The sequence below is a fragment of the Oncorhynchus masou genome, chromosome 19 (genome assembly GCF_036934945.1).
Source record: "Oncorhynchus masou masou isolate Uvic2021 chromosome 19, UVic_Omas_1.1, whole genome shotgun sequence".
In the NCBI taxonomy this organism is placed as follows: Eukaryota; Metazoa; Chordata; class Actinopteri; order Salmoniformes; family Salmonidae; genus Oncorhynchus; species Oncorhynchus masou.
Window position 1 is genome coordinate 41,850,624 of NC_088230.1, and position 24,630 is coordinate 41,875,253.

General features: G+C 47.3%; 1 protein-coding gene across 1 annotated transcript; it reads left to right on the forward strand.

Moving 5' to 3' along the window:
• The first annotated feature begins 4,504 nt into the window (after positions 1–4,504).
• Positions 4,505–23,336, forward strand: LOC135505680 (intersectin-1-like). Its single transcript, XM_064924723.1, has 10 exons — positions 4,505–4,825; positions 4,912–5,060; positions 5,632–5,727; positions 6,202–6,257; positions 6,438–6,604; positions 10,727–10,760; positions 11,007–11,116; positions 11,490–11,586; positions 18,820–19,003; positions 23,100–23,336. Exons 1-9 carry the CDS (start codon positions 4,505–4,507, stop codon positions 18,903–18,905), a joined length of 1,116 nt encoding a protein of 371 aa, XP_064780795.1. The 3' UTR covers positions 18,906–19,003; positions 23,100–23,336.
• Positions 23,337–24,630: the final 1,294 nt, after the last annotated feature.

Consider the following 24,630-nt stretch of genomic DNA (forward strand, 5'->3'; position numbering starts at 1 on the left):
GAGAGATCATTGATGAAAATCTGCTCCAGAGTGCTCAGGACTTCAGACTGGGGTGAAGGTTCCCCTTCCAACAGAACAATGACCCTAAGCACACAGCCATTACAATGCAGGAGTGGTTGCAGGACAAGTCTCTGAATGTCCTTGAGTGGCCCAGCCAGAGCCCAGCCTTGAACCCGATCGAACATCTCTGGAGAGATCTGAAAATAGCTGTGCGGCAACAGTCCCCATCCAACCTGACAGAGCTTGAGAGGATCTGCAGAGAAGAATGGGAGAAACTCCCCAAATACAGGTGTGCCAAGCTAGTAGCATGATACCCAAGAAGGCTTGAGGCTGTAATCGTTGCCAAAGGTGCTTCAACAAAGTACTGAGAAAGGGTCTGAATACTTACAGTGCCTTGCGAAAGTATTCGCCCCCCTTGAACTTTGCGACCTTTTGCCACATTTCAGGCTTCAAACATAAAGATATAAAACTGTATTTTTTTGTGAAGAATCAACAACAAGTGGGACACAATCATGAAGTGGAACGACTTTATTGGATATTTCAAACTTTTTTAACAAATCAAAAACGGAAAAATTGGGCGTGCAAAATTAAATCTAAATTTAAATCTTTAAATCTGTTATGGGGTATTGTGATGTCATTATGGGGTATTGTGATGTCATTATGGGGTATTGTGTGTAGATTGACGAGGAAAAATAAATGTAATACATTTTAGAATAAGGCTGTAACATAAATACCTTCCGAATGCACTAACACATTAGTAAATCTTTCAGTACTGTCAGCAAGCACTTTAGCAGTTACACCGACAGGCCCCTTTGACTATAAATTAACAAAACCAAAAGCCTTGGAAGAGTTCCAGTGTAGCCAAAGCCAGCTAGCTAACATAGCGTCCCTCTCTGTTGGATAGCCATAGCCAGCTAGCTAACATAGCGTCCCTCTCTGTTGGATAGCCATAGCCAGCTAGCTAACATAGCATCCCCCTCTGTTGGATAGCCATAGCCAGCTAGCTAACATAGCATCCCTCTCTGTTGGATAGCCATAGCCAGCTAGCTAACATAGCATCCCTCTCTATTGGATAGCCATAGCCAGCTAGCTAACATAGCGTCCCTCTCTGTTGGATAGCCATAGCCAGCTAGCTAACATAGCATCCCTCTCTGTTGGATAGCCATAGCCAGCTAGCTAACATAGCGTCCCTCTCTGTTGGATAGCCATAGCCAGCTAGCTAACATAGCGTCCCTCTCTGTTGGATAGCCATAGCCAGCTAGCTAACATAGCGTCCCTCTCTGTTGGATAGCCATAGCCAGCTAGCTAACATAGCGTCCCTCTCTGTTTTAGCCAGGTGTTTCAGTCGGCTAAACTAACTAGCTAAGTAAGTAAAAGTGAAAAACAATACTACAAAATATAGCTAGCTCTCTTTCTTCCCCTCTCTCTTGCTTCCCCTTCATTTTTGAGGAAATGTATTTGTTCAAAATTGTTCAACTATTGTCCTTGTCCCTTTTTGAGTCAACTACTTGCCACATTTTACTCACTGCAGTGCTAGCTAGCTGTAGCTTATGCTTTCAGTACTAGATTCATTCTCTGATCCTTTGATTGGGTGGACAAATGTCGGTTCATGTTGCAAGAGCTCTGATAGGTTGGAGGACATCCTCCAGAAGTTGTCATAATTACTGTGTAAGTCTATGGAAGGGTGTGAGAACCATGAGCCTCCTCGGTTTTGTATTAAAGACAGAAGCTAGCTGTCCTCCGGCTACACCATGGTGCTACTCTACATAGTGCTGTTGAGGCTACTGTAGACCATTGCAAAACAGTTTTAATCAATTATTTGGTGACGTGATCATATTTAGTATATACAGTACAGTTGTAGAATAATAGTGAAGACATCAAAACTATAAAATAATACATATGGAATCATGTAGTAACATGTAGAATCATGTAGTAACATATAGAATCATGTAGTAACATGTAGAATCATGTAGTAACATGTAGTAACATGTAGAATCATGTAGTAACATGTAGATTCATGTAACATATATAATCATGTAGTAACATATAGAATCATGTAGTAACATGTAGAATCATGCAGTAACATGTAGAATCATGTAGTAACATGTAGAATCATGTAGTAACATGTAGAATCATGTATTAACATGTAGAATCATGTAGTAACATGTAGAATCATGTAGTAACATGTAGAATCATGTAGTAACATGTAGAATCATGTAGTAACATGTAGAATCATGTATTAACATGTAGAATCATGTAGTAACATGTAGAATCATGTATTAACATATAGAATCATGTAGTAACATGTAGAATCATGTAGTAACATGTAGAATCATGTAGTAACATGTAGAATCATGTAGTAACATGTAGAATCATGTAGTAACATGTAGAATCATGTAGTAACATGTAGAATAATGTAGAATCATGTAGTAACCAAAACAGTGTTAAACAAATCAAAATATAGTTTAGATTTTAGATTGTTCAAAGTAGTTACCCTTTGCCTTGATGACAGCTTTGCACACACTTGGCATTCTCTCAACCAGCTTCATGAGGTCGTCACCATTTAAATGAACAGGTGTGCCTTGTTAAAAGTACATTTGTGGAATTTCTTTCCTTCTTAATGCGTTTGAGCCACTCAGCGTGACAAGGTAGGGTTGGTATACACAAGAAGCCCTATATCCACATTGTGTTATTTCATAGTGTTGATGTCTTCACTATTATTCTACAAAGTAGAAAATAGTACAAATAAAGAAAAACCCTTGAATGAGTAGATGTATCCAAACTTTTGACCTGTACTGTACATTTATTTTATTTTTCTCCCCTTTTTCTCCCCTATTTCTCCCCTATTTCTCCCCTTTTTCTCCCCTATTTCTCCCCTTTTTCTCCCCTATTTCTCCCCTATTTCTCCCCTTTTTTACCTCCTTTTTCTCCCCTATTTCTCCCCTATTTCTCCCCTTTTTCTCCCCTATTTCTTCCCTATTTCTCCCCTATTTCTCCCCTTTTTCTCCCCTATTTCTCCCATTTTTCTCCCCTTTTTCTCCCCAAGAAGCCCTTTTTCCCCCTATTTCTCCCCTTTTTCTCCCCTATTTCTCCCCTTTTTTACCTCCTTTTTCTCCCCTATTTCTCCCCTTTTTCTCCCCTATTTCTCCCCTATTTCTCCCCTATTTCTCCCCTTTTTTACCTCCTTTTTCTCCCCTATTTCTCCCCTATTTCTCCCCTTTTTCTCCCCTATTTCTCCCCTTTTTCTCCCCTTTTTCTCCCCTATTTCTCCCCTATTTCTCCCCTTTTTCTCCCCTATTTCTCCCCTTTTTCTCCCCTATTTCTCCCCTATTTCTCCCCTATTTCTCCCTTTTTTTCTCCCCTATTTCTCCCCTTTTTCTCCCCCTATTTCTCCCCTTTTTCTCCCCTTTTTTTCCTCCCCTATTTCTCCCTTTTTTCTCCCTATTTCTCCCCTTTTTCTCCCCTATTTCTCCCCTATTTCTCCCCTTTTTTACCTCCTTTTTCTCCCCTATTTCTCCCGTTTTTCTCCCCTATTTCTCCCCTATTTCTCCCCTATTTCTCCCCTTTTTTCTCCCCTATTTCTCCCCTTTTTCTCCCTATTTCTCCCCTTTTTCTCCCCTTTTTCTCCCCTATTTCTCCCCTTTTTCTCCCCTATTTCTCCCCTTTTTACCTCCTTTTTCTCCCCTATTTCTCCCCTTTTTCTCCCCTATTTCTCCCCTATTTCTCCCCTATTTCTCCCCTTTTTTACCTCCTTTTTCTCCCCTATTTCTCCCCTTTTTCTCCCCTATTTCTCCCCTTTTTCTCCCCCTTTTTCTCCCCTATTTCTCCCCTATTTCTCCCCTCTCCCCTTTTTCTCCCCTATTTCTCCCCTATTTCTCCCCTATTTCTCCCTTTTTTCTCCCCTATTTCTCCCCTATTTCTCCCCTTTTTCTCCCCTATTTCTCCCCTTTTTCTCCCCTATTTCTCCCCTATTTCTCCCCTATTTCTCCCTTTTTCTCCCCTATTTCTCCCCTTTTTCTCCCCTTTTTCCTCCCCTATTTCTCCCTTTTTCTCCCCTATTTCTCCCCTATTTCTCCCTTTTTCTCCCCTATTTCTCCCCTTTTTTCCCCCTTTTTCTCCCCTATTTCTCCCCTATTTCTCCCCTCCCCTATTTCTCCCCTTTTTCTCCCCTATTTCTCCCCTATTTCTCCCTTTTTTCTCCCCTATTTCTCCCCTTTTTCTCCCCTATTTCTCCCCTTTTTCTCCCCTTTTTTCCTCCCCTATTTCTCCCTTTTTTCTCCCCTATTTCTCCCCTTTTTCTCCCCTATTTCTCCCCTTTTTCTCCCCTTTTTCTCCCCTTTTTCTCCCCTATTTCTCCCCTTTTTCTCCCCTATTTCTCCCCTATTTTGTGATTAATTACGATCTTGTCTCATCCCTGCAACTCCCCAACGGGCCTCTGGAGAGGCGAAGGTCAAGTCATGTGTCCCCCGAAACATGACCCGCCGCGCTTCTTAACAACCGCCCGATGAACCCGGAAGCTAGCTGCACCATTCCTCATGTTTTCGCTGAGGAATCCTCCCCGTCCCCTTCTGAGGAGATTCCACTGATGCTCAGTGTACACGGTGTCTGTGTGTGTCCTCTCATCAGACAAGCCAAGCTGGAGGGAGAGAGGAGAGAGGAGGAGGAGGAGAGGAGGAGGCAAATTGAGCCGCAGGAGAGAGGAGGCCGCCAGCATCCTGTGCTGAATGCAGAGAGTTTATTAACCCTGAACTCCTGCAGAGCCCTGTACCCCTTCACCGCACGCAACGCTGACGAGCTCAGCCTGGACGCTGACTGTTTCATAGAGGTACACACAGACACACACACCTGAACACACACGTGTTAAAGTGGACTCCCACTGACACCACTTCAACTCTGTTTCCCATGATGCAGGTAGATGATGAGATGGTGGGGGAGCCTGGTTGGCTGTGTGGTAGTTACCGTGGGAACAGGGGCTGGTTCCCCCAGAGCTATGCTGAGAGATGCACCACCCCCCTTGCCTCTGACCTACTGCCCCCTTCCTGTCCAACACCCAGCCCTGGGTAAGAGAATGGATCCATCACAACAATATGTTAGTCCCAAATGGCAGCCTATTCCCTATTTAGTGCACTACTCTTGACCATGGCCCATTGGGTTCCACATTAGGGTGCCATCCGGGACTCAGCCTGTCTCATGTATTCTATAGGTCTCATCTCCTATAGAGATAGATACAAGTCTGCATCATATTGGCGTTTGTGGACAGCAACATTGAGGCTATCTCCATTTGTTAATTTTCTTTGTCTTTTGTGTTGGAAGTGTTAAACTTATACAGGTGATTAACCTCCACCTGGGGTCCTGAACCAAATCATGGGTCATTCATCTGTTGTGGCCACGAGATGGTGGCAGTGATATATCTTAAAGCCGTTTATAAAACCAGCTAACCCAATTTGAAGAAGCAGCCAATGCTCTGATAATTGGCTGATAGTGCCCGTCCCATAGGAATTCCCACCCAGTTGACTACTTTAAAATGGTGGAAGCCTTCAATGGGCATGTCCTAAAATGGGTTCTATCCATCTAGAGTCCTCTATCTCTATGCATGTGTGTCTTAATCTGTCCCAACTTCCTGTTACCCAGACTTCCTGACAGAGAGATTGCAGAGGCAGGACGGATCCCCGCCCCCAGCGTCACCCCCATCAAAGACTCCTGCCAGGAAAATGACACACACACAGAGTAATGATAAACACACACGCACACACTTATATAGGCACAAATTACAAACATGCACAAGAAAGCATACATATAGTTTGCATGTACACTAAGAGTGTGTCTGTGTTGACTACATCTATATACTACACTGAGAGTGTTGTCTATATACTACACTGAGAGTGTTGTCTATATACCACACTGAGAGTGTTGTCTATATACCACACTGAGAGTGTTGTCTATATACTACACTGAGAGTGTTGTCTATATACTACACTGAGAGTGTTGTCTATATACCACACTGAGAGTGTTGTCTATATACTACACTGAGAGTGTTGTCTATATACTACACTGAGAGTGTTGTCTATATACTACACTGAGAGTGTTGTCTATATACTACACTGAGAGTGTTGTCTATATACTACACTGAGAGTGTTGTCTATATACTACACTGAGAGTGTTGTCGATATACTACACTGAGAGTGTATGTGTTGTCTACAGACCTCTATACACCGCTGTTGATGAGTTGGAGAGCCCAGATTCCAGCAAGCTAGAAGGTGAGTGTGTCTCTTTATCCCTCATTCACTTTCAGCCAGAGTGTGTCCCAAATGCTCTGGTCAAAAGTAGTGCACTATATAGGGAATAGTGTTTCATTTGGAACGCACTCCGGTAAAAGGTTGCTGTTTGACTATTAGAAGATCTGTTGTTTCTCACCAAGCTGTGTTCTGTCCAATCAGAGTTTGTGGCCCTGTTCACCTATGAGAGCCCGGAGGCAGGCGACCTGACGTTCTCTGAGGGGGACGTAGTCATGGTAACAGAGCAGGAGGGGGAGTGGTGGAGGGGGTGCATTGGAAACCGGACCGGAGTGTTCCCTTCGAACTACGTCAAACCCATGGAACCAGAGGTTAGTATCCCAGATCCTTGACCCTGACACCTGGCCAGTTTTTGGGGTAAGTTACTTTTGACAGTCACTCGTCAGGTGCTGCCATTAAAAGTAACTTGTTACATTACCGTGTTACTGTGGGAAGTAACTTGTTACATTACAGTGTTACTGTGGGAAGTAACTTGTTACATTACAGTGTTACTGTGGGAAGTAACTTGTTACATTACATTGTTACTGTGGGAAGTAACTTGTTACATTACAGTGTTATTTTTGAAAGTAACTAGTCAGTCGTTACATTACTTTTGCGTTACCAAAAAAACAGAAAACGCTCTGAAATGCCTTGGTCGTTGTCATGCCCAGTAGAGGTACCGCCTTAGAATGGCTTGTCTACTTAGAACTCGAGGGATATTCAAAGTGGAGCGTTCAAGTTCAAACCCCCAATCTGACAAGGTACAAATCTGTCGTTCTGCCCCTGAACAAGGCAGTTAACCCATTGTTCCTAGGCCGTCATTGAAAATAAGAATTTGTTCTTAACTGACTTGCCTAGTTAAATGAAGGAAAAATAAAAAATCCTCGGGATCAGTGATGGTTGGCTGGCGTTGGTCTTCCTCCACCGGGCTTGTGGAGATGTGCTCGGCTTGAAGGTGCTTCTTGATGTTTGAGTTGGCTGGCGTTGGTCTTCCTCCACCGGGCTTGTGGAGATGTGCTCGGCTTGAAGGTGCTTCTTGATGTTTGAGGTCTTCTCAGTTGACAAGCGTTTAGCACCGAGGCTCAGTTTGCATTTTATTATTATGTTTTCCTTTTTTTTCTTACATCAATTCTAAATAATGTGAATACTTCCACGATATAAAGGCCTGTTGGCTCTGTTATCTTGCTAGCTAGCTTCCTGCCACAACGTTTTTGAAGAAACAGGAAGTGTGAATTTGTATTTGGCAGAAAAATTTTAAAAAAAGTTACTTTCTTACAATTTCCTTATTTGAAAAAGTATCTGTTTACTTAAATTGAAAAACTTATTACAGCAAAATAAGTCATTTGAGTACTTTATAACGCATTACCCACAACACTGCCTCTATCTCGAACTCATTTAACCAGAGAAGAGGAGAGAGAAGAAGACTCATTCAACCAGAGGAGAGGAGAGAGAAGAGGACTAAGAAGACTCATTCAACCAGAGAAGAGGAGAGAAGAGGACTAAGAAGACTCATTAAACCAGAGGAGAGGAGAGGACTAAGAAGAGGACTAAGAAGACTCATTCAACCAGAGGAGAGAGAAGAGGACTAAGAAGACTCATTCAACCAGAGAAGAGGAGAGAAGAGGACTAAGAAGACTCATTCAACCAGAGGAGAGGAGAGGACTAAGAAGACTCATTCAACCAGAGGAGAGGAGAGGACTAAGAAGACTCATTCAACCAGAGGAGAGGAGAGGACTAAGAAGACTCATTCAACCAGAGGAGAGGAGAGGACTAAGAAGACTCATTCAACCAGAGGAGAGGACTAAGAAGACTCATTCAACCAGAGGAGAGTAGAGAAGAGGACTAAGAAGACTCATTCAACCAGAGGAGAGAGAAGAGGACTAAGAAGACTCATTCAACCAGAGAAGAGGAGAGAAGAGGACTAAGAAGACTCATTCAACCAGAGGAGAGGAGAGGACTAAGAAGACTCATTCAACCAGAGGAGAGGAGAGGACTAAGAAGACTCATTCAACCAGAGGAGAGGAGAGGACTAAGAAGACTCATTCAACCAGAGGAGAGGACTAAGAAGACTCATTCAACCAGAGGAGAGGAGAGGACTAAGAAGACTCATTCAACCAGAGGAGAGGAGAGGAGAGGACTAATAAGACTCATTCAACCAGAGGAGAGAAGAGGACTAAGAAGACTCATTCAACCAGAGTAGAGAAGATGACTAAGAAGACTCATTCAACCAGAGGAGAGGAGAGGACTAAGAAGACTCATTCAACCAGAGGAGAGGAGAGAGGACTAAGAAGACTCATTCAACCAGAGGAGAGGAGAGGAGAGGAGAGGACTAAGAAGACTCATTCAACCAGAGGAAAGAGAAGAGGACTAAGAAGACTCATTCAACCAGAGGAGAGGAGAGGACTAAGAAGACTCATTCAACCAGAGGAGAGGAGAGGAGAGGACTAAGAAGACTCATTCAACCAGAGGAGAGGAGAGGAATAAGAAGACTAATTCAACCAGAGGAGAGGAGAGAGGACTAAGAAGACTCATTCAACCAGAGGAGAGGAGAGGACTAAGAAGACTCATTCAACCAGAGGAGAGGAGAGGACTAAGAAGACTCATTCAACCAGAGGAGAGGACTAAGAAGACTCATTCAACCAGAGGAGAGAGAAGAGGACTAAGAAGACTCATTCAACCAGAGGAGAGGAGAGGACTAAGAAGACTCATTCAACCAGAGGAGAGGAGAGGAGAGGACTAAGAAGACTCATTCAACCAGAGGAGAGGAGAGGAATAAGAAGACTCATTCAACCAGAGGAGAGGAGAGAGGACTAAGAAGACTCATTCAACCAGAGGAGAGGAGAGGACTAAGAAGACTCATTCAACCAGAGGAGAGGACTAAGAAGACTCATTCAACCAGAGGAGAGAGGAGAGGACTAAGAAGACTCATTCAACCAGAGGAGAGGAGAGGACTAAGAAGACTCATTCAACCAGAGGAGAGGAGAGAGGACTAAGAAGACTCATTCAACCAGAGGAGAGAGGAGAGGACTAAGAAGACTCATTCAACCAGAGGAGAGGAGAGGAATAAGAAGACTCATTCAACCAGAGGAGAGAAGAGGACTAAGAAGACTCATTCAACCAGAGGAGAGAAGAGGACTAAGAAGACTCATTCAACCAGAGGAGAGGAGAGGACTAAGAAGACTCATTCAACCAGAGGAGAGGAGAGGACTAAGAAGACTCATTCAACCAGAGGAGAGGAGAGGACTAAGAAGACTCATTCAACCAGAGGAGAGGAGAGAGAAGAGGACTAAGAAGACTCATTCAACCAGAGGAGAGGAGAGGACTAGGAAGACTCATTCAACCAGAGGAGAGGAGAGAGAAGAGGACTAAGCAGACTCATTCAACCAGAGGAGAGGAGAGGAGAGTAGAGAAGAGGACTAAGAAGACTCATTCAACCAGAGGAGAGTAGAGAAGAGGACTAAGAAGACTCATTCAACCAGAGGAGAGTAGAGAAGAGGACTAAGAAGACTCATTCAACCAGAGGAGAGGAGAGGAGAGTAGAGAAGAGGACTAAGAAGACTCATTCAACCAGAGGAGAGTAGAGAAGAGTAGAGAAGAGGACTAAGAAGACTCATTCAACCAGAGGAGAGTAGAGAAGAGGACTAAGAAGACTCATTCAACCAGAGGAGAGGAGAGGAGAGGAGAGTAGAGAAGAGGACTAAGAAGACTCATTCAACCAGAGGAGAGTAGAGAAGAGTAGAGAAGAGGACTAAGAAGACTCATTCAACCAGAGGAGAGTAGAGAAGAGGACTAAGAAGACTCATTCAACCAGAGGAGAGGAGAGTAGAGAAGAGGACTAAGAAGACTCATTCAACCAGAGGAGAGTAGAGAAGAGTAGAGAAGAGGACTAAGAAGACTCATTCAACCAGAGGAGAGTAGAGAAGAGGACTAAGAAGACTCATTCAACCAGAGGAGAGGAGAGTAGAGAAGAGGACTAAGAAGACTCATTCAACCAGAGGAGAGGAGAGTAGAGAAGAGGACTAAGAAGACTCATTCAACCAGAGGAGAGTAGAGAAGAGGACTAAGAAGACTCATTCAACCAGAGGAGAGGAGAGTAGAGAAGAGGACTAAGAAGACTCATTAAACCAGAGGAGAGGAGAGGACTAAGAAGACTCATGTCAGGTTAAGTCCCAGTTGGAAGATTCCCTTTCGATTCTGGGAATTTTTCAACCGGATATCTGGAAAACCCTGGGAATTTAGGCAATAACAGATGGTGACGTTTCAGTCCTTCCTAAACTCCGGCTGGGGAAATGTTATTGGGTGTACAGCAACCAATGAGGTTTGATAACAAGAACAATACTAAGAGAAGAGGTTTCAGTCACTTTACAGTCTGTCACCGTTGTTGTAATGCAATACAACATCACAACAATGTGTTCTGGAGAGTTGTTATTTTAATGTTTGCTTTGTGTTTCCAGATCACTAGGCCTGGAGCTGCTTCCAAGAAACCTGGTGAGGACACACAAGCACCCACGCGCACACACAAACACACACATGCACGCACACACACAAACACACGCACACACAAGCAAACACACGCAAACACACACACACATACACAAACACACACACACACACACACTTATATAAATTTAGCCTTGCTGAAACCTAGTAGTTATAATAGAAGCATTTCAGACTGAAGTGAGTGACAGTAGATATTGTCTGATCCTCCAACCTGTCTCTCTGATTGGTCGATAGAGATCGCCCAGGCGATCACCCTGACTACAGAGCAGCTCAGTCTGTCACCGGGGCAACTGATCGTGGTCCATGCCAAGAACTCCTCCGGCTGGTGGCTTGGGGAATTGCAGGTCAGCTGACATAACGTCTACCTATTGTATTGTGTGCTCTGGTTTCCCTTCGGTTCCCTCCCCAATCTTAACCTTAATGTAAAACTGACCCCAGATCTGCGTGCAGGCAACTTCACCTCACACCCTATGAATGTAGACTTAGACTGCCTTTACACAGGCAGCCCAATTCTGATCTTTTACCCAATAATCAGCATAAGATCTGATTTGTCAAAAGACAAAATGAAAAATATCAGAATTGGCTGCCTGTGTATGTGCACAGGATTGGGCAGTTTTCTTGTCCAGGAGAAAGTGATGTCAAAGTCAATGTGACTTCCTGGTTCAAATGAAAGAACAGCAGAATACCGGAGCAGTGGATGTGTGTTCTGTCCTCCAGGTCCGAGGGAAGGGGCCACGAAGAGGCTGGTTCCGCTCCTCTCATGTCAAACTGCTCCCTCCCACAAGCAGCAAGACTACCCCTGCACCTGTCCCAGGTAACAACCTATACTGACTGGTCTGGTCAGATATACAGGCTGATCTATACTCTATATTTCTACCTGACTGGTCTGGTCAGATATACTGTCTGATCTATACTGACTGGTCTGGTGAGAATACAGGCTGATCTATACTAAATATTTCTACCTGACTGGTCTGGTGAGAATACTGGCTGATCTATACTAAATATTTCTACCTGACTGGTCTGGTGAGAATACTGGCTGATCTATACTAAATATTTCTACCTGACTAGTCTGGTCAGAATACTGGCTGATCTATACTAAATATTTCTACCTGACTGGTCTGGTCAGAATACAGGCTGATCTGTACTAAATATTTCTACCTGCCTGGTCTGGTCAGAATACAGGCTGATCTATACTCTATATTTCTACCTGCCCCATCTACACCATGGTTGGGGTCAGTTCCAGTTAATTCAGAAAGTACACCGAAATGTAATTCTACATTTTCCTAATTGAAAAGTATTGGAACAGAATTAGAATTGCAATGGCATTGTACTTTCTGAATTGAAATGGAATTCACCCCAAACATGATCTATAAAATGCATGTCTACCTGTACCATCTACACTGTGTGTTTCTATCTGGGCCAGGTAATAACACTGACCAGAATCAAATCTGATACGTCTCTATCTGAGGGGTGTCAACCCATTATAACAGGGATGTCAAACATCCTCACTCTATAGCATCTATGCTCCTCTATACCCTCTACCCACTATACCACTCTATACCACTCTATAGCATCTATGCTCCTCTATACCCTCTACCCACTATACCACTCTATACCACTCTATAGCCTCTATACCCTCTACCCACTATACCACACTATACCACTCTATAGACTCTACCCACTATACCACTCTATAGCCTCTAGCCTCTATACCCTCTACCCACTATACCACTCTATACCACTCTATAGCCTCTATACCCACTATACCACTCTATACCACTCTATAGCCTCTATAGCCACTATACCCACTATACCACTCTATAGCCTCTATACCCACTATACCACTCTATACCACTCTATAGCCTCTATGCTCCTCTATACCCTCTACCCACTATACCACTCTATACCACTCTATAGCCTCTATACCCACTATACCACTCTATACCACTCTATAGCATCTATGCTCCTCTATACCCTCTACCCACTATACCACTCTATACCACTCTATAGCCTCTATACCCACTATACCACTCTATAGCCTCTATACCCTCTACCCACTATACCCACTATACCACTCTATAGCCTCTATAGCCTCTATACCCTCAACCCACTATACCACACTATACCACTCTATACCACTCTATAGCCTCTATACCCTCTACCCACTATACCACACTATACCACTCTATAGACTCTATACCCACTATACCCACTATACAACTCTATAGCCTCTATACCCTCTACCCACTATACCACTCTATACCACTCTATAGCCTCTATAGCCTCTATACCAACTATACCACTCTATACCATACTCTATAGCCTCTATATCCACTATACCACTCTATACCACTCTATAGCCTCTATAGCCTCTATACCCACTATACCACTCTATACCACTCTATAGCCTCTATACCCACTATACCACTCTATACCAGTCTATAGCCTCTATAGCCTCTATACCCACTATACCACTCTATAGCCTCTATACCCACTATACCACTCTATACCACTCTATAGCCTCTATAGCCTCTATACCCACTATACCACTCTATACCACTCTATAGCCTCTATACCCTCAACCCACTATACAACTCTATACCACTCTATACCACTCTATAGCCTCTATACCCACTATACCACTCTATACGACTCTATAGCCTCTATAGCCTCTATACCCACTATACCACTCTATAGCCTCTATACCCACTATACCACTCTATACCACTCTATAGCCTCTATAGCCTCTATATCCACTATACCACTCTATAGCCTCTATAGCCTCTATACCCTCAACCCACTATACCCACTATACCACTCTATAGCCTCTATACCCTCTACCCACTATACCACTCTATAGCCTCTATACCCTCTACCCTCTATACCACTCTATACCACTCTATAGCCTCTATACCCACTATACCACTCTATACCACTCTATAGCCTCTATACCCTCAACCCACTATACCCACTATACCACTCTATACCACTCTATAGCCTCTATACCCTCAACCCACTATACCCACTATACCACACTATACCACCCTATAGCCTCTATACCCACTATACCACTCTGTACCACTATATAGCCTCTATACCCTCAACCCACTATACCCACTATACCACTCTATAGCCTCTATACCCTCAACCCACTATACCCACTATATCACTCTATACCACTCTATAGCCTCTATACCCACTATACCACTCTATATCCACTCTATAGCCTCTATACCCTCAACCCACTATACCACTCTATACAACTCTATAGCCTCTATACCCACTATACCACTCTATAGCCTCTATACCCACTATACCACTCTATACCACTCTATAGCCTCTATACCCTCTACCCACTATACCACTCTATACCACTCTATAGCCTCTATACCCACTATACCACTCTATAGCCTCTATACCCACTATACCACTCTATACCACTCTATAGCCTCTATAACCTCTACCCACTCTACCCACTATACCACTCTATACCACTCTATAGCCTCTATACCCTCTACCCACTATACCACTCTATAGCCTCTATAGCCTCTATACCCACTATACCACTCTATACCACTCTATATCCTCTATACCCTCAACCCACTATACCACTCTATACCACTCTATAGCCTCTATATCCACTATACCACTCTATAGACTCTATAGGCTCTATACCCTCAACCCACTATACCCACTATACCACTCTATACCACTCTATAGCCTCTATACCCTCTACCCACTATACCACTCTATAGCCTCTATACCCTCTACCCACTATACCACTCTATACCACTCTATAGCCTCTATACCCACTATACCACTCTATACCACTCTATAGCCTCTATACCCTCAACCCACTATACCCACTATACCACTCTATACCACTCTATAGCCTCTATACTCTCAACCCACTATACCACTCTATACCACTCTATACCAATCTATAGCCTCTATACCTTCTACCCACTATACCACTCTATACCACTCTATAGCCTCTATACCCTCTACCCACTATACCACTCTATACCACTCTATATCCTCTATATCCACTATACCACTCTATACCACTCTATAGCCTCTATACCCTCAACCCACTATACCCACTATACCACTCTATACCACTCTATACCCACTATACCCACTATACCACTCTATAGCCTCTATACCCTCTACCCACTATACCACTCTATACCCACTATACCCACTATGCCACTCTATACCACTCTATAGCCTCTATACCCTCTACCCACTATACCACTCTATACCCACTATACCCACTATGCCACGCTATACCACTCTATAGCCTCTATACCCTGGGTGTGACCCCTCTGTGACCCCTCTATAACCCCCCTATATCCTGGGTGTGACCCCTCTATAACCTGGGTGTAACCCCTCTATAACCCCTCTATAACCTGGGTGTAACCCCTCTATAAACTGGGTATGACCCCTCTATAACCCCTCTATAACCTGGGTGTGAACCCTCTATAACCTGGGTGTGACCCCTCTATAACCTGGGTATGATACTTACTGAGGGCTCTGTAACCCCTCTATAACCTGGGTTTGACCCCTCTATAACCCCTCTATAACCTGGGTGTGACCCCTCTATAACCTCGATGTGATTTTTTTCTAAGGGTCTGTAACCCCTATATAACCCATCTATAACCTGGGTGTGACCCCTCTATAACCTGGGTGTGACCCCTCTATAACCCCTCTATAACCTTTTTGTAACCCCTCTATAACCTGGTTGTGACTCTCTATAACCCCTCTATAACCTGGGTGTGACCCCTCTATAACCTGAGTGTGACCCCTCTATAACCTGGGTGTGACCCCTCTATAACCCCTCTATAACCTTTTTGTAACCCCTCTATAACCTGGTTGTGACTCTCTATAACCCCTCTATAACCTGGGTGTGACCCCTCTATAACCTGGGTGTGACCCCTCTATAACCTGGGTGTGACCTCTCTATAACCCCTCTATAACCTGGGTGTGACCCCTCTATAACCCCTCTATAATGGGTGTAACCCCTCTATAACCTGGGTGTGTCCCCTCTATAACCTGGGTGTGAATATTTTCTGAGGGCTCTCTAACCCCTCTATAACCTGGGTGTAACCCCTCTATAACCCCCCCTCTATAACCTGGGTGTGACCCCTCTATAACCTGGGTGTGACATCTATAACCTGGGTGTGACCCTCTATTACCCCTCTATAACGTGGGTGTAACCCCTCTATAACCTGGGTGTGTCCCCTCTATAACCTGGGTGTGAATATTTTCTGAGGGCTCTCTAACCCCTCTCTAATATGGGTATGACCCCTCTATAACCTGGGTGTGACCCCTCTATAACCTGGGTGTGACCCCTCTATAACCCCTCTATAACCTGGGTATGAATACTTTCTGAGGGCTCTGTAACCACTCTATAATATGGGTATGACCCCTCTATAACCTGGGTGTGACCCCTCTATTACCCCTCTATAACGTGGGTATAACCCCTCTATAACCTGGGTGTGTCCCCTCTATAACCTGGGTGTGAATATTTTCTGAGGGCTCTCTAACCCCTCTCTAATATGGGTATGACCCCTCTATAACCTGGGTGTGACCCCTCTATAACCTGGGTATAACCCCTCTATAACCTGGGTATGAAAACTTTCTGAGGGCTCTGTAGCCCCTCTATAACCTGGGTGTGACCCTCTATATCCCCTCTATAACCTGGGTGTGACCCCTCTATAACCTGGGTGTGACCCCTCTATAACCTGGGTGTGAATTCTTTCTGAGGGCTCTGTAGCCCCTCTATAACCTGGGTGTGAATGACCCCTCTATAACCCCTCTATAACCTGGGTGTGACCCCTCTATAACCTGGGTGAGACCCCTCTATAACCTGGGTATGAATACTTTCTGAGGGCTCTATAACCCTCTATAACCTGGGTGTGCCCCCTCTATAACCTGGGTGTGACCACTCTATAACCTGGGTGTGACCACTCTATAACCTGGGTGTGACCACTCTATATCCTGGGTCTGACCCCTCTATAACCTGGGTGTGACCCCTCTATAACCTGGGTGTGACCCCTCTATAACCTGGGTGTAGTCCCTCTATAACCTGGGTGTGACCCCTCTATAACCCCTCTATAACCTGGGTGTGACCCCTCTATAACCTGGGTGTGACCCCTCTATAACACCTCTATAACCTGGGTGTGACCCCTCTATAACCCCTCTAGAACCTGGGTGTGACCCCTCTATAACCCCTCTATAACCTGGGTGTGACCCCTCTATTACCCCTCTAGAACCTGGGTGTGACCCCTCTATTACCCCTCTATAACGTGGGTGTAACCCCTCTATAACCTGGGTGTGTCCCCTCTATAACCTGGGTGTGAATATTTTCTGAGGGCTCTCTAACCCTTCTCTAATATGGGTATGACCCCTCTATAACCTGGGTATAACCCCTCTATAACCTGGGTATGACTTAAATGTAAATGTAATGTAATGTATGAAAACTTTCTGAGGGCTCTGTAGCCCCTCTATAACCTGGGTGTGACCCCTCTATATCCCCTCTATAACCTGGGTGTGACCCCTCTATTACCCCTCTATAACCTGGGTGAGACCCCTCTATAACCTGGGTGTGCCCCCTCTATAACCTGGGTGTGACCACTCTATATCCTGGGTCTGACCCCTCTATAACTTGGGTGTGACCCCTCTATAACATGGGTGTGACCCCTCTATAACCTGGGTGTAGCCCCTCTATAACCTGGGTGTGACCCCTCTATAACCCCTCTATAACCTGTGTGTGACCCCTCTATAACCTGGGTGTGACCCCTCTATAACCTGGGTGTGACTCCTCTATAACACCTCTATAACCTGGGTGTGACCCCTCTATAACCCCTCTAGAACCTGGGTGTGACCCCTCTATAACCTGGGTATGAATACTTACTGAGGGCTCTGTAATCCCTCTATAACCTGGGTTTGACCCCTCTATAACCCCTCTATAACCTGGGTGTAACCCCTCTATAACCTGGGTGTGACCCCTCTGTAACCCCTCTATAACCTGGGTGTGACCCTCTATAACCTGGGTGTGACCCCTCTATAACCTGGGTGTAACCCCCCTGTAACCCCTCTATAACCTGGGTGTGACCCTCTATAACCTGGGTGTGACCCTCTATAACCTGGGTGTGACCCCTCTATAACCTGGGTGTAACCCCCCTGTAACCCCTCTATAACCTGGGTGTAACCCCTCTGTAACCCCTCTATAACCTGGGTGTAACCCCTCTGTAACCCCTCTATAACCTGGGTGTGACCCTCTATAACCTGGGTGTGACCCCTCTATAACCTGGGCGTGACCCCTCTATATCCTGGGCGTGACCCCTCTATAACCTGGGTGTAACCCCTCTATAATATGGGTGTGAATACTTTCTGAGGACTCTGTAACACCTCTATAACCTGGGTGTGACCCCTCTATAACCCCTCTATAACCTGGGCGTGACCCCTCTATAACCCGGGTGTGACCCCTCTATAACCCCTCTATAACCTGGGTGTGACCCCTCTATAACCTGGGTGTGAATTCTTTCTGAGAGCTCTGTAGCCCCTCTATAACCTGGGTGTGACCCCTCTATAACCCCTCTATAACCTGGTTGTGACCCCTCTATAACCTGGGTGTGACCCCTCTATAACCTGGGTATGAATACTTTCTGAGGGCTCTATAACCCCTCTATAACCTGGGTGTAACCCCTCTATAACCTGGGTGTGACACCTCTATTACCCCTCTATAACCCATCTATAACCTGGGTGTGGCCCCTCTATAACCTGAATGTGACCCCTCTATAACCTGGGTGTGAATCCTTTCTGAGGGCTTTGTAATCTCTCTGTACCCTGGGTGTGACCCCTCTATAACCCCTCTGTAACCCCCTCTGTACCCTGGGTGTGACCCCTCTATAACCCCTCTGTACCCTGGGGGGGTGAATACAAAGCAGAGTTCTAATCATTTTTTCCCCTTCTATTTCACTGACGTCCCTGACTCCTCCTTCTGCATCTCTGACCCCGCCCCTTGACCCCATTGTGCCAGGTCATCGCCAGGTACAACTTCACAGCAGCCAATTAGGACTTGATGAGCTTCTCCAATTGTCAGCTGATCAACGTTATGGACAGTGACAACCCTGATTGGTGGATTGGAGAGGTCAACGGGGTCACAGGGCTGTTGCCAACCAATTACGTCACCATGACCACTGAGTCCGACCCCAGGCAGTAATGTGAGTCCACAACTCTTCCTCCTCTTTCCCCTCCTCCTCTTCCCTCTCCTACTATGTACCCCCCCTCCCCCTCCACCTGCCAGTCATCTTCCCCCTCCTCCTCCTCTACCCCCTCCTCCTCCTCCCCCCCACCTCCACCTACTCCAGTCCTCTTCCCCCTCCTCCTCCTCCTCCCCCTCCTCCTTCTCCCCCTCCACCTACCAGTCCTCTTCCTCCTCCTCTCCCCCTCCTCCTCCTCCCCCTCCACCTACCAGTGCTCTTCCCCCTCCTCCTCCTCCCCCTCCACCTACCAGTCCTCTTCCCCTCCTCCTCCTCCCCCTCCACCTTCCAGTCCTCTACCCCCTCCTCCTCCCCCCCCACCTTCTCCCCCTCCACCTACCAGTCCTCTTCCCCCCCTCCTCCTCCTCCCCCTCCACCTACCAGTCCTCTTCCCCCTCCTCCTCCTCCCCCTCCTCCTCCTCCCCCTCCACCCCCTCCTCCTCCTCCACCTACCAGTCCTCTTCCCCCCCTCCTCCTCCCCCTCCTCCTCCTCCTCCTCCCCTCCCCCTCCACCTACCAGTCGTCTTCCCCCTCCCTCCTCCTCCTCTTCCCCCTCCACCTACCAGTCCCCCTCCTTCTCCCCCCTCCTCCTCCCCCTCCACCTACCAGTCCTCCTTCTCCCCCTTCCACCTACCAGTCCTCTTCCCCCTCCTCCTACTCTTCCTCCTCCTCCTTCTCCCCCTCCACCTACCAGTCCTCTTCCCCCTCCTCCTCCTCCCCCCTCCACCTACCAGTCCTCTTCCCCCTCCTCCTCACCCCCCCACCTACCACCAGTCCTCTTCCCCCTCCTCCTCCTCCCCCCTCCACCTACCAGTCCTCTTCCCCCTCCTCCTCCTTCTCCCCACTCCACCTACCAGTCCTCTTCCCCCCCTCCTCCTCCTCCTCCCCCCTCCTCCTCCCCCCCCTCCACCTACCAGTCCTCCCCCCTCCTCCTCCTCCTTCTCCCCCCTCCACCTACCAGTCCTCTTCCCCCTCCTCCTCCTCCTCCTCCCTCCCCCTCCTCCTCCCCCCCTCCACCTACCAGTCCTCCCCCTCCTCCTTCTCCCCCTCCACCTACCAGTCCTCTTCCCCCTCCTCTCCTCCTTCTCCCCACCTACCAGTCCACCTCCACCAGTCCTCTTCCCCCTCCTCCTCCTCCCCCCCTCCACCTACCAGTCCTCTTCCCCCTCCTCCCCCCTCCACCTACCAGTCCTCCCCCCTCCTCCTCCTCCACCTCTCCCCTCCCCCCTCCACCTACCAGTCCTCTTCCCCCTCCTCCTCCTCTTCCCCCTCCTCCTTCTCCCCCTTCCACCTACCAGTCCTCTTCCCCATCCTCCTCTTCCCCCTCCTCCTCCTCTTCCCCCTCCTCCTTCTCCACCCTCCACCTACCAGTCCTCTTCCCCCTCCTCCTCCTCCCCCTCCACCTACCATTCCTCTTCCCTCCCCCTCCACCTCCCCCTCCACCTACCAGTCCCCTCCCCCCTCCTCCCCCCTCCACCTACCAGTCCTCTTCCCCCTCCTCCTCTCCCCCTCCACCTACCAGTCCTCTTCCCCCTCCTCCTCCTCTTCCCCTCCTCCTTCCCCCTTCCACCTCCTCTTCCTCTCCCCCTCCTCTTCCCCCTCCTCCTTCCCCCTCCTCCTCCTCCCCTCCTCCTCTGTATTCATTGATGTCGTCAAGAGGGAGCACTGTTTCCTTAATAAAGGCCCCATTTAATGAAACAGGAATGATTATATAGGCATATTCAAATGAGTTACTAAATGTTTCTAAGCAGGTTTGTATTGTTAATAGGTATTTGATATAGAAGTCTTTCTAGTTCACAGATAAGAATATTGACTTCATTAATGACTGCTGTCTCCTCTCTCTCATCCACCTCTCCTCTTCTCTCTCCATCCACCTCTCCTCTTCTCTCTCCATCCACCTCTCTTCTCTCTCCATCCATCTCTCTTCTCTCTCACTCCCCCTCTCTTCTGTCTCACTCCCCCTCTCCTCTTCTCTCTCCATCCACCTCCATCCTCCTCTTCTCTCTCCATCCACCTCCATCCTCCGCTTCTCTCTCCATCCACCTCTCCTCTTCTCTTCTCTCTCCATCCACCTCTCCTCTCCTCTCTCCATCCACCTCACCTCTCCTCTCTCTCTCCATCCACCTCACCTCCTCTCTCTCACTCCCCTTCTCCTCTTCTCTCTCCATCCACCTCACATCCTCTCTCCATCCACCTCACCTCCTCTCTCTCACTCCCCTTCTCCTCTTCTCTCTCCATCCACCTCTCATCTTCTCTCTCCTCCCCATCTCCTGTTCTCTCTCAATCCACCTCTCCTCTTCTCTCTCACTCCCCTATTTTCTTCTCTCTCCATCCACCTCTCCTCTTCTCTCTCCACTCCACCTCTCCTCTTTCTCTCTCACTCCCCTCTCTTCTCTCTCACTCCTCTCTTCTCTCTCCATCCACCTCCATCCTCCTCTCTCTCTCTCATCCACCTCCATCCTCCTCTTCTCTCTCCATCCACCTCTTCTCTTCTCTCTCCATCCACCTCTTCTCTCTCCATCCACCTCTCCTCTCTCCATCCACCTCTCCTCTTCTCTCTCACTCCCCCTCTCATCTTCTCTCTCCATCCACCTCTCCTCTTCTCTCTCACTCCCCCTCTCCTCTTCTCTCTCCATCCACCTCCACCCCTCCTCTTCTCTTTCCATCCACATCTCCTCCCCTCTTCTCTCTCCATCCACCTCCCCTCTTCTCTCTCCATCCACCTCTCCTCTTCTCTCTCACTCCCCCTCTCCTCTTCTCTCTCCATCCACCTCCATCCTCCTCTTCTCTCTCCATCCACCTCTCCTCTTCTCTTCTCTCTCCATCCACCTCTCCTCTTCTCTTCTCTCTCCATCCACCTCTCCTCTTCTCTCTCCATCCACCTCTCCTCTCCTCTCTCCATCCATCCACCTCTCCTCTCCTCTCTCCATCCACCTCTCCTCTCCTCTCTCCATCCACCTCTCCTCTCTCCATCCACTCACTCCCCTCTCTCCCCTCTCATCTTCTCTCTCCATCCCACTCTCCTCTTCTCTCTCACTCCCCCTCTCCTCTTCTCTCTCCATCCACCACTCCTCTTCTCTCCCCATCCACCTCTCCTCTTCTCTCAACACCCCCTCTCCTCTTTTCTCTCCATCCACCTCACCTCTTCTCTCTCACTCCCCTTCTTCTCTTCTCTCTCACTCCCCCTCTCCTGTTCTCTCTCAATCCACCTCTCCTCTCTTCTCTCCATCCCCCTCTCCTCTTCTCTCTCCATCCACCTCTCCTCTTCTCTCTCACTCCCCTCTCCGCTTCTCTCTCCATCCACCTCTCCTCTTCTCTCCCCATCCACCTCTCCTCTTCTCTCCCCATCCACCTCTCCTCTTCTCTCAACATCCCTCTCTCCATCCACCTCACCTCTTCTCTCTCACTCCCCTTCTCCTCTTCTCTCTCCATCCACCTCTCCTCTTCTCTCTCCATCCACCTCCCTCTTCTCTCCTCCACCTTCCTCTTCTCACTCCCCCTCTCCTCTTCTCTCTCCATCCCCCTATCCTCTTCTCTCTCACTCCCCCTATCCTCTTCTCTCTCCTCCCCCTCTCCTCTTCTCTCTCACTCCACCTCTCCTCTTCTCTCCCCCCCTATCCACCTCTCCTCCCCCTCCTCCTCTCTTCTCTCTCCTCCCCCTCTCCTCTTCTCTCTCACTCCCCCCTCTCCTCTTCTCTCTCTCCATCCACCTCTCCCGCTTCTCTCTCACTCCCCCTCTCCTATTCTCTCTCAATCCACTTTTCCTCTCCTCTTCTCTCTCACTCCCCCTCTCCTATTCTCTCTCCATCCACCCTCTCCTCTTCTCTCCCACTCCCCCTCTCCTCTTCTCTCTCCATCCACCTCTCCCCTCTCCCACTCCCCCTCTCCTTTCTCTCTCACTCCCCCTCTCCTCCTCTCTCTCACTCCCCCTCTCCTCTCTCTCTCTCACTCCCCCTCTCCTCTTCTCTCTCACTCCCCCTCTCCTCTTCTCTCTCACTCCCCCTCTCCTCTTCTCTCTCACTCCCCCTCTCCTCTTCTACGTTGCATCTCTATGTAGGAAGGTAACGCTGGCACCTTGTCCTCTCCCTCCTCTTACTTCTTCTTCTCTGAGCCAATCCTGGAAGCCTCACCTTTTCATCTGCCAGCGAGACCCTCCTCTTCTTCCTCCTCCTCTTCTCCCTCCTCTTCCTCCTCCTCTTCTTCTTCCTCCTCATCTTCCTCCTCCTCTTCCTACACCCTGCTTGTATCTCCTTTAGAATGCTTTTTGTTCGTCTATCCTCACTCTTTATTTTTCTCTCTCATAACTAGTTCTCTCTCCTCTATCATAACTAGTTATCTCTCCTCTATCATAACTAGTTCTCTCCTCCTCTATCATCAAACTAGTTCTCTCTCCTCTATCATAACTAGTTGTCTCTCTCTCTATCATTACGAGTTCTCTCTCTCTCTCATAACTAGTTCTCTCTCTCTCTCATAACTAGTTCTCTCTCTCTCTATCATAACTAGTTATCTCTCTCTCTATCATAACTAGTTCTCTCTCTCTCTATCATAACTAGTTATCTCTCCTCTATCATAACTAGTTCTCTCTCCTCTATCGTAACTAGTTGTCTCTCCTCTATCATAACTAGTTGTCTCTCTCTCTATCATTACGAGTTCTCTCTCTCCTATTTCTCTGCTCTCTCTACCTGACTGTTCTTATCTTCTCTACCATAACTAGTTCTCTCCTATTTCTCTGCTCTCTCTACCTGGCTGTTCTTATCTTCTCTACCTAGGGAGAGCGGTTAGATTCATGACCTATGTTAACTATTATCTCCTGTTCCTCTGAAATGATGTCAAAATCATGGTTTGAATTGATTTAGACTAGAATATAAAGATGTGTTAGAAGAAATCTCTGAGAATGTGCTACTCTAGTATTTTGATGTTGTATACAACAATGGACATAATATGTACTAAATAAAAATAATTTTGTTTTGTAAGATTAGGCTTTACACACCTGTATGGCTGTATGTATTACATGCACAGGGTCATTCATACTAATGCACTAGCGAATAGAAAGTAATCACAACGTGGCTAACTCATTCGGACCGACCCTAACTCATCCGGACCGACCCTAACTCATCCGGACCGACCCTAGCTCATCCGGACCGACCCTAACTCATCCGGACCGACCCTAGCTCATCCGGACCGACCCTAACTCATCCGGACCGACCCTAGCTCATCCAGACCGACCCTAACTCATCCGGACCGACCCTAGCTCATCCAGACCGACCCTAACTCATCCGGACCGACCCTAGCTCATCCAGACCGACCCTAGCTCATCCGGACCGACCCTAGCTCATCCGGACCGACCCTAGCTCATCCGGACCGACCGTAGCTCTTCCGGACCGACCCTAGCTCATCCGGACCGACCCTAGCTCATCCGGACCGACCCTAGCTCATCCGGACCAACCCTAGCTCATCCGGACCGACCCCACCTCATCCGGACCGACCCTAACTCATCCGGACCGACCCTAGCTCATTCGGACCGGCCCTAACTCATCCAGACCGAAACTACAGGATAAACCTAGTCCTGGACTAAAAATAAAGCTCAA